Source organism: Charadrius vociferus, unplaced genomic scaffold, assembly GCF_000708025.1.
Source record: "Charadrius vociferus isolate BGI_N301 unplaced genomic scaffold, ASM70802v2 scaffold15, whole genome shotgun sequence".
NCBI classification, from domain to species: Eukaryota; Metazoa; Chordata; class Aves; order Charadriiformes; family Charadriidae; genus Charadrius; species Charadrius vociferus.
Window position 1 is genome coordinate 8,060,993 of NW_009650064.1, and position 11,000 is coordinate 8,071,992.

Sequence of the window (11,000 nt, forward strand, 5' to 3'; positions counted from 1 at the left end):
CCCGGGAGGAGGGGCTAACGTGCCAGAAGGCTGTGCAGCCATAGAGTGAGACCTGGACAGGCTAGAGCATTGGGCACAGAGGAACCTAATGAAATTCAACAAGGGTAAGTGTAGGGTCCCGCACCTCAGGAGGAATAACCCCATGCACCGGTACAGGATAGGGGTTGACCTGCTGGAAAGCAGCTCTGCAGAGCGGGGCCTGGGAGTCCTGGTGAACAAGTTGACCACAAGCCAGCAATGTGCCCTTGTGGCCAAAAGGGTCAATGGTATCCTGGGGTGCGTTAAAAAGAGTGTGGCCAGCACATCGAAGGAGGTTATCCTCCCCCTCTACTCTGCCTTGATCAGGCCGCAACTGGAGTACTGTGTCCAGTTCTGGGCTCCCCCATGCAAGAAATACAGGGAAGTACTGGAGAGAGTCCAGCGGAGGGCTAAAAGTTGATCAAGGGAATGGGCCACCTCTCTTAGGAGGAAAAGCTGAGAGATCTGAGTCTGTTTAGCCTGGAGAAGAGAAGACTGAGAAGGGATCTCGTCAATGCTTATAAATATCTAAAGGATGGGTGTCAAGAGGATGGGGCCAGACTCTTTTCAGTGGTGCCCGGCAACAGGACAAGGGGCAACAGGCACAAACTGGAACACAGGAAATTCCATCTCAACATGAGGAAAAACTTCTTTACTTTGAGAGTGACAGAGCACTGCAACAGGCTGCCCAGAGAGGTTGTGGAGTCTCCTTCTCTGGAAATATTCAAAACCCACCTGGGTCCATTCCTGTCCAACCTATTCTTGATGAATCTGCTTTGGTAGGGGGGTTGGACTAGATGATCTCCAGAGGTCCCTTCCAACACCTACCATTCTGTGATTCTGTGATTTGTGATTTTGAAAGTGGATTATAGGGAAATTCCTCTGCATCTCAGTAAGAACAAAAAAAGAATGAAACCCACAAGAAGGTACCTGCTTGCCAGAAACTATGAGGTTGTCTTTTGAGAAACATCAACGCTGTGGAGAAACAAAGATCAATCATGACTGATGACAGGCCTTCATCAAGATGAACTGGACTTTTTGAAATCCATGAAAAGGGCGTCCATTTTGACAAATTGGTTGCCAAGGATCTCAGCACTGAGTTTTCCTGATCTCTGTAACCTGGAAGATTATAAGTGAGGTCATTTCTTCTTCCTTCAGGGAACCACCATTTCCTGGGTTTGCCAGTCCCTGTCCATGGTGCTCAGGCCCCGCCTCCAGACGCAGGGGCTGGACATCACAGCTTATCTGATCATACTGAGACAAGCGTACCTGGACATTAGGCTCCAAGGGATTCGGAGGTTGTTCAGAATCTTAATTCACATTTCCAGTAGTCTGCCAGGCAGGTCTGTATGAGCACATATGTAACTTGGAAGAATTTTAGTAGACATTGGAAATGAGATATTGCATGCACAGCAGCATCAGTGCCTTTCTCCTCTACTGGAAAATTGTATAAATATGAAACATTGCCCTACATTTACTTGCTAACATGTTACATTTCATGATCAGCTTACATCATTATTCTTTGTATGGGAGAACTATAACAGAGTTCAGCTGGACACTCTCTTCCAAAAATCATTTATGAACTACATGGATTCTCCAATGCATTCTCTAGGAGGTTTTTCTGGCTCTCTTTCCAAATGTGCTTATTCAATTTCATCTACACATGCTATTTGTATGCCAGATTTATATTTACAAGACAGATCTACCCTTTAATAAAATTATTAGCTCCAGTTAGTCTGCTCAGAGTATATTTATGTCTACATTTATGGTCAGAGCCTGAAAAAAAACCCAGCAACCATCACCCTTGAGAAGACACAGCTGGGGTTCCTCCATGGTAAGCTAAAAAAAAAATATATAACTTTTTGGCATCATGCCTTCCAAAACACTGGGCACCAGTTCTGGAATGCATGAAGGCAGTATAGTTCATTTTTTTAATGGCAAGGTCTCCAGCCAGTGTTAAAGAATTAGTTGTTCAGCAATAAATCTAGCCCAAGATTAAATTAGTTTTAATTAAAACATACAAAACACACCAATCCTCCGTGAGTTATTATTGGGCTTGCAGAATGAAAAAAGAAGTTGGCAAGAATAACAATACTGATTTCATCAGATGCCATCTACATATTTCACTTTTAGAGGAAATATGTCTCAAGGGCCCTCCACCACCCCCCAAAACAGCCCCCAAAACCATATTTGATCCAAAGCATTTCTTGTTCCTGATAGGCCATAGGAAAGGCAGCAAATGTATAACCCTGCAAATAAATTCTATATGAAGTATATCCATGTGCAAGCTGACTATAAAAAATGTATTTAAAAAAAAAATAATCACAAACACTGCCATAATCCCAAATCTGGTAAATTTTAAGGTCCAAATCTTATACCTATATGCTTCCACCTGGGCAACTTTTGAGTGTATGCCACATAGCACACAGATAGATCTTTATTTTAAAAGAAATAGCATAATGTTTATGAATCCAGAAGAATACCAGGCACTTTGCAAGATAAAGATTGAATCCAGAAATACAGTGACAGTATTTTATTTCGAAAAAAACCCACACATTTGTCTTAACTTTTTTATAGATACACCTCAGTGCAAAATTTCACAGAATTTTTTAGCAGTAGTAGATATTGAAAGGAAACAAACTTGTGAAGGAACCCGCTTGTGCCCTGTGTTGTGTTATATTCCCTCTTATGACAGGCAAACATGTAATTTATTACATCTATGAATGGAATTATGTGATAAGGAGATCCATCTTCCTATCCCAATATTTTAGTGGAATATTATAGAATATTTTAGAACTACTTCCAATTTTAAGTCTAAACATATTCATGCTACTTTATACTCATTTGTCCATGTGCTGCAAGTGTCTTTTACTTTAAATGCCTTTCCTGATAAGGAAAAACCTTCTCAGGTTTTAATTAACCTGTCCAAGCCATTTCAGTCTTCTCCCTAACATAATTTTTGTTTTTTCTTATTCTTCTCCTAGACTTTTCTTCTACTGAAGTTTAAAATCTTCTTCCATAAACAGAGGCAACCAAAATTACACACTATATTTCACATAATGGACCAACAGTCATCATTACCTGTGATCATCATCATCTTTGCAGCTCCTAACCCACCTAACATGCCCTTTTTTTTTTTTTTTAATAGGCTGATTATTTTCTAGCATATTACTAAAACTACCCCTAACTGAAAGCATCAGCAGAGCTGTCTTTAGAATGCATATATAAATCTGAAGCAAAACCCACCAGCTCTCCTAGAGCCCTGCTTCAGAATTGGGTAGCAGAATCAATCACTTCATTGCTATAAATGCTGATATTATTTTTTTATCATTAAAGGGAAATACGCCTCTATTGCTTGCATCTGGTCCAGTCCCTCATTTGCAATGCAGGTTTGTAACTTGGATGCACTATACCTGCTATGATCCGATCATGGAATACCATTCCAAATTTGACAGAATCATCAAAGGTAGTTGTTACTGGATCTGCAATGTCACTTACCTATTTTCTCAGAATTCTGAGATGACGATTACCCATCTGAGCACTTGATCTGAGTGTGTTTCATTTTCTGTGTTTAATCGCAGTTACATATCCACACACTTGACCATTTCTCGCATGGGCAAAGTCATCATCCTTCAGGAAAACTGAGACAAAGTACTAATTTTGTACTGAGGCTTCAGTTTAGACCAAATACTTAAGCAGAAAGTACCATGTCTTTGTTTTGTCCTCTTTTTTCCTAACTTTGAAAAAACCTTTGTTGTTTTGGGAGTTTTTGGAAGGGTCTAACTCAGTTGTAATATTGGACATTCATACCAGTAGCAAACAATTGAAACCTGTATTCTTTGCACCGTAAACTGTCAATACAGTAGTGCATGAGTTATTTCCATGTTTCAAGCAAAAGTACTTCTGTGTTTCTAATTTCCCTCTCCATATAGTTTTCTATTTATGGACAGTGCAAAGACCTCCAAGATGTTAGATTGAAAAATGCAGGGTGCAAGTTTTATGATCACCCACTGAATGACAAAACAGAAATTAAGTAATGTATTTGTCTAAGTAGGAGTTTCTCTGGTCATTAATGGCTTACAGAAGAGGATTATAATTATCAAAACCTCAAGTGAGATCTTGGAAGAACCTTGGGGGGAAGTGTTGTCATTGTCTGAAGTTAGGTACCTACATTAGGAATTTACATCCAGAAAGAGTAAGGCAATTTCAGGTGTTAAGCAGAGCACTTAATTTTCAGTACTTAAAAATGCACGTAATGATGTCCTAACCAAAATACTTCAGATACATTTGTGTCCCCTAAATATATAGAGAACTGACATACATAAATAAATTATATACACTAATATACATATTTAAGTAGACTAACTTTGGGGATAATTTCTCTTGTGATGAACTCAGCTGCACAACAGAGGGTATATTTGTGTAGACTTTTTCAGTCAAACTCAGACTGACTTTTTTTACAGTCCATGACAGTCAGAGAAGCTTACTGATGGATTGCATCATTACTTACATGGCTTCTAGATACCAGTCTTTGTGGACAGCACACATAGTTCTGCCCAGAAAAAGAACACCAAACCAAACACAAAAACACCAAACCACAAACAAACACATTCCAAATAACAATTCAAAAGCAAATATTGAGATATGATATACCAACCAACATACATTCCGCAACGTAAATCCTGATAGAAGGCACAAAGCTATTTGTTTGAAAAGACAAGATTGGATGAAGAAGGCAGCAAAATGGATTAATCAGAGGTGCATCAATGGCTTCGTAATGAATAAATAATGTCAGGAAAGATCACCTATTAAAGGCCTTGAAAGTAAAGATGAATAATTTGCTTGGTGCAATAAAAAGTGAAAATGAGCTAAGCAGCTGCATTCTGAAGAGATATGAAGGGATTATAGCATATGGTCAGAGGCTACAGAAAAAACACAATGACAGCTTTATGAGACTTAACTACATGGAAAGACAACATCATAACGCATCTCAATATTGTCCTGCTAGGAAACTGAGAAAAATTCAGGTACAGCTTGAAGCTAGTGAAGGGTCTGGAGCACAAGTCTTATGAGGAGCAGCTGAGGGAACTGGGGTTGTTTAGCCTGGAGAAAAGGAGGCTGAGGGAAAACCTCTACAACTACCTGGAAGGAGGTTGTAGCCAGGTGGGGGTTGGTCTATTCTTCCAAGTAACAGGTGATAGGATAAGAGGAAATGGCCTCAAGTTGCACCAAGGGAGGTTTAGATTGAATATTAGGAAAAATTTCTTCACTGAAAGGGTTATCAAGCATTGGAACAGGCTGCCCAGGGAAGTGGTTGAGTCGCCATCCCTGGAGGTATTTAAAAGACATGCAGATGTGGTGCTGAGGGACATGGTTTAGTGGTGGACTTGATGATCTTAAAGGTCCTTTCCAACTTAAATGATTCTCTGATTAAAGTGTGCTTCTCATGCAAGTAGCTAGTGTCCAGGTCATACGAAAAAGCCACAAAAAGAATTCCGGTATTATTTTGGCAGGTCAGCGGATGAGTTACAGGAAAGAAAACAGTAAGACCTGCCTTTAGCGATGTGGAAGATGAACTGTTTATTGCCCACAATGCCAGATATAATGGCTGAGAGACAGCTCACCTAAATTTTGACATCTACATCATCAGTGTCTACATCTGAGCCAGGCCCCTGGTACACTTAATGGAAATATTACCAATCAACCTTGACAAAGTAGATGATTAAATTTAGTCAGATGAATCACTCCTGTGGTGTGTTGACCCTGGCCAGCAGCTGAGCACCCACCGGGCCACTCGCTCACTCCCCCTCAAAGGACAGGAGAGAGAGTCAGAAAAGCAAAAACAAGAAAACTTATGGGTAAAGACAGACAGTTTAATAAGTGAACGAAAGGAAAAAACAGTGAAGCAAAGTCAGTCATTCACCATCTCCCACAAGCAGATTGAACACCATAAATTTCAGTAACTCTTATCAACTGGGTCTCCATTGACTAGTAAAGAATGCAAGAACAGCTTCCTGAGAACTAGATACCTAAGCTGCAGAACCTTTGTTCTATTAGCACAATTTCAATTTGGAGAGGAAAAAATAGATTAGGTACTTATAAGGCATCTACATGGATCTAGTAACTGAATTTGTGTGTATGGCTGAAGAACACAGAATGAAACAGAAAGACAAATCTTCCTATGATGACTGTTGATAAGGTATTAATAAATTTTAAAGGGAAAGGGAAGAGATGAATGAAGTGTTAGTCCAAGAAGCAAATTAAGGACTTATTTGTTAATTTAGAGATATCTTGCTCTAGTCTATAAAATACAGATTTTTGAGAAACACAGACAGATCAGGTAGTGATCACCAAAACATGAAACCTAAAATTTCTTAACTGTCTGTGAAAGTATATAGCAAACTTCAAACTTCAGAGTAGGAATAAGGATTCTAAGTCTGAAAAATAAGGTGTTGAGATCTGTATTATTAGTTTTCTGTGCTGGAACTAATGAAGCCTTGACTCTTTTACTGGTTTTGACTCACAGTGGACTGACTTTGCAGTCTGAGACAGTGCAAGATCCAACTGAACCTTTCCAGCAACTGATGTATTTGAAAGGGCTTTTTTTTTTTCTTTTTTTTTTTTTTTCTGCTACTCAGATTATCTAATGCCTAACAAGGTATGACTTTCTATTATCACTTTTTTGAACTTGTAGGGTCTGTTTCCACTGGCCATTTTCATACAATTTGTAGAAACATAATTATCTTTGACACTTCTTTCTCCATCTTCTGTGGAATAAGCTAAAGGACTCTAAAATTAAAGGACATGCACAGAGACCATATAAGTATTATTTCAGTAGGTAAATAGGACAGAAGAGTTCAGCAGTGAGTTTTGGGACTCATGAATGAAGATTAACTTGGCATATTTAGCAGACAATGAAAGAACTATAGGAACACCTGAAGAATGACTGTTTGGTTTCAGCGATGACTCTTTCATCACAAATGCCAAGCAGCACAACATGATAATCCCATGCCTTTCCTTCCCATCTCCCTACACTCCTCAGTCTCCTCTCCCTCAGCCCAGTACCGGATCCATTAGTTGCACTGAATGCTGTTGACCAATGGATTACCTCTGAATGGTCCAATAGGACTTGGGCACGTTCTAAACAGGTTTCAAAAGTATTTGAAAAGCAGCGTCAGAAGGCTCACTCTCTGGAGAAATTATTACATAATTTCTTATGGATTCTTTGATAACTATAATCTTTATTGAATAACATTGTGAGAGAATAAGGATAAAACCTTAGGCACAGAGGCATATGGTTTTACCTTAGCTCAGGGTTAAGCAAGGTAACACCTTACCTTCTAAAGACCCAGTTCTTCCACGCTCTTCATGGAAGTAAAGATGATTAAACACTCAGGTAGCATGCCTTTCTTGTACACCAATCCTAGATTGTCACCACAGGACATAATTTGTAGTTTATGTGTGTCAAGATGGAAGATATTTAAACCTAAACCTATACATGAGCTTAAGTGTTTCAATTTTCAGGTAGCTGACTTCAAGGTATCTTACAGGAGTTTGGAGGCTTAAGTCACATTTAGAAGCTAATAATTTTGGCCCTGAAATCAGAAGATTAATGCTAGTAGCTCTTTAAAACTTTGTCCACAATAAAAGATGGCATAAGAACAGCTATTTTGAACTATCCTATACCTTTATAAAAGACTTTTGGGGAGCAAACGTTATCTGCAGACATTGATTGCTGGGATTTCTATTAATTTGCTCTTTTGTTCTTCTCCCTTATAAGGCAGACACCAAAACCTGATATTGTATAGGAATTCTCTAGAAACAATTTGTAAAAATTCTGTGAGGAGCAGTTACGAGCATTATCTTCGTTGCATTCACTATGACACACTAAGGACAGTGACGTCCCTCTTTCCTTCCTTCCTTTACAAAGGGAAGCCAGCTGTACCATCTAAAATTTAGATTAGAAGTTGGAACATGGACATATTACACCCGATCAGGGCAGATGCCAACCTGAATAATCTCAACGTGGCCAATGCCAGATGAGTAAGAAATCCCACAGGAGGAAATTGTGAAAAACACAGCTCAGTTGGAAGGTCTTTCTTAATTGTTCTTAAGCTACTGGCCTGCTCTCTACCCTGGAGTATGCAGCTTTCGTCACTCATACAACTGTTGCATATGAATACAGCTTCAGATTTTTCCATATACTTCCATAACTCAAGTTTATTTCCATATACTTGAACTTATTTAAACATGTTGCTGCAACACCAAATTACACTGTGCTCTGCATGTCCATTATCACTGGTTACTAGTTTTGTCCTACCATTGTCAGAAGTTCTGCCCTTCATTTTATTACAAAACTTCTTATTTTACTTTGTGGGTAGAAGGAAAGAGACATAATAAGACCTCTCGAAATTTGGGGTGTTTTCCCTTTATGCTATATAACAAATGGGATTTTTTATTTTCTTGCATGACTCTCTCTGTGAAAGCATTAAAGGATAGTCCAGGTAACTGCAAGGCTTACAACACTAGGAAAAGAGCTAATGCAATCAGGGCCTACGTAAATATGTTGTGTTCAAGTTAAAGCACCATAAACATGATAAAAGGCTTTGGTATCTAACACTCCTCCTTTTCCATCCCCTAAAATCTTTCTGAAATCTTGAGGAGCAGTGAGGAGAGAGAAAGGCAAGACAGATCAGCAGGAGGGAAGAGTTTCAATGCATTTGGTTTTAAACATCATAACATAAAGACAAAATTATTTCTAGATTACATAAGAATCATATAGAAATCCAAACCCAGTATTTTCTGTCTTCACTGGATCTTTTTAAATTTATCTATTACATTAAATTACTTCTTGGTACAAGACTCAAATGAGAATATCCCAGCTAAAACTACCAGCAGTGCAGAACTGCTGTTTAACTTAATATTTTTTATGAATTTCAACATACTGTTATTAGCAGCATTTTAATTATTATTGTTGTATATGCACATACCAGTGAAATTAGATATTTTCCAGTGTTACGGTATAAAGGTTCCTAAAGTTAAATCATGCCAATGCAGATGTTCCTAATTACTTTAAAAGCACAAATACTTACACAAACTGGTTGTTTCCAGCTCCAGCATAACTGAATTAAAGGAGTGCTTATAAATTAACAACATGAATGATAGTTAAGTATAGTTAATATGGGAAATTGTTAAGAAATAATACATATAGTTCACATGAGGGAAGGAGTTAAAGTCCATCTGAGGCTGTGATTTGCCTGAGACAAATATAAAATATTGTCAAAAGGAGGTGCCGCTATCAAAGACACCTCAAAACCTGACAAAAGAATTTATTTTCCAGCAAAAAAAAAAATCACTTTACAAACCCAGATTACTGGGACTTTAGGTTTCTTCAGGTCATCATGCAAGCTTTTGGTTTTGGGAGGTTTTCCTTTTTGCTTTTTTTTTTTTTTTAAGCTGCCAAATGGAGTCTAGCTCCACCCCTACTTTGTATTGCCGCTTGAAAAGAGACATGGTAGGTAATGTAATACAGCATTAAATCAACACAGAAGCTGAAGTACACAAGCCACGATGCAGACAGATCCTCTCTGCAGGTAACAAATATCCCTGACAGAAGCACCCTTTATACACAGAAAGTTACTAATTTTTCCTGCTGCACTCCAGGCTCCCACAGGTAACAGTACAATGCCAGTGTTTACTCCAGAACAGTATGTCTTACAATGCAATTATCATGTAGATATATTTTGTTTACCTTTTGAAATATAGAAAGGTGTTCATTTAACTGATAAAATATTGTATACAACCATATGCTCTTTGAATAGAGTTACTGCTCTCTTATTTTCTATATTAAGCCTTAGAAAAATTGTCAAAAGGATGGCATATATAGTGAAGTTCCAGCTCGCAGAAATTAGCCACAGTAACACAAGGCATTTCTATCCACATTTGGACATCCACTATACACAAATAAGAGTTAAGACTATACCTTTTTTTCTTATATTTTTATTTAGATTAAATAAACAGTAAATATATAAGCATGCTTTTGTTTTAACCAAAGCTTTCAGATAATATTAAACAAGAAAGAAAATTTAGAAAAAAAAAAAAGGGAAATAAAAAGACAACCAGACCGATTCAGCATGACCAGATTTCAAAAGATGAATCTGAAATGAGTTAACTGTACCTTGAGTCACCTGTTGGATGGCCAGCATCACCCCAGAAACTGTATCAGGAATCAAGTTTTCCTTCCAATTGTAGACAGGCATCCATCTCAAGATGGGCAGCCTGCTCATACACCAGAGTTTGATATCTTCAAAGCGAACAGCCTGGATCTTCCTCCAGACTGCACTTCTTTTCCTTTTTGCCCCTGTCATCATTACCACCCCCCAAAAATGGTTCCTTTTCCAGAAGAGGGAACAGTCGAGCAATCACCCTGATCTTTGTCACTCTCCAGTTTTCTTCTGAGATTTTTGCTGTTTCAAAACTACAGAGAAAAAAAATAATGAACAGAAGCACTTAAGATTTCTGCAGCTGTTTTCTAACCATACTCAATAAAAACACTTCTTAAATGCTTCAATCATATAAACAGCTACATGAAATGCAAGAACCATTTATAGCAAAGATCACATTTTCTGCTCTTTGCAAAAATTTGGTCTAGTCTCACAGTAGCTTGTGATTCTTTCCAGTAACCTCCCGCTTTATATTCCCTGTAATGCTTGTGCTTTTGGCCTCAGTCCAGTGGCAAAATGAGGTATTACTGGGTGTGTGTACGATATAGGCTGGGCTATGCTAATACGAGCGGGAAGTGCCCAGAGGAGCAGGCATCTCCCTGCCAAGCCCAGGAGAGCAGCCTTGGCTCTCCTGGGGGGAGCTCGTCTGGCTGCGGTCGGAGGGCACGAAGTCCTCAGTAACTCTGGTGCTAGCAAATTTGTTTTGTCTTCTAAATGACCGTAAAAAGCTTACTGATGTAGAAAATTCAGAACATCAGG

At 38.6% G+C, this 11,000-nt stretch overlaps 1 protein-coding gene across 1 annotated transcript in view; it reads right to left on the reverse strand.

Annotated features, from left to right (window-relative positions):
- SLC26A7 (solute carrier family 26 (anion exchanger), member 7) overlaps positions 1 to 10,385 on the reverse strand; it is a 72,787-nt gene extending 62,402 nt beyond the window's left edge. Inside the window, exon 1 of the mRNA XM_009891856.1 lies at positions 10,196 to 10,385. Within this exon, the coding sequence (XP_009890158.1) occupies positions 10,196 to 10,385 (190 nt within the window). The remainder of the gene's footprint in view (positions 1 to 10,195) is intronic.
- Positions 10,386 to 11,000: the final 615 nt, after the last annotated feature.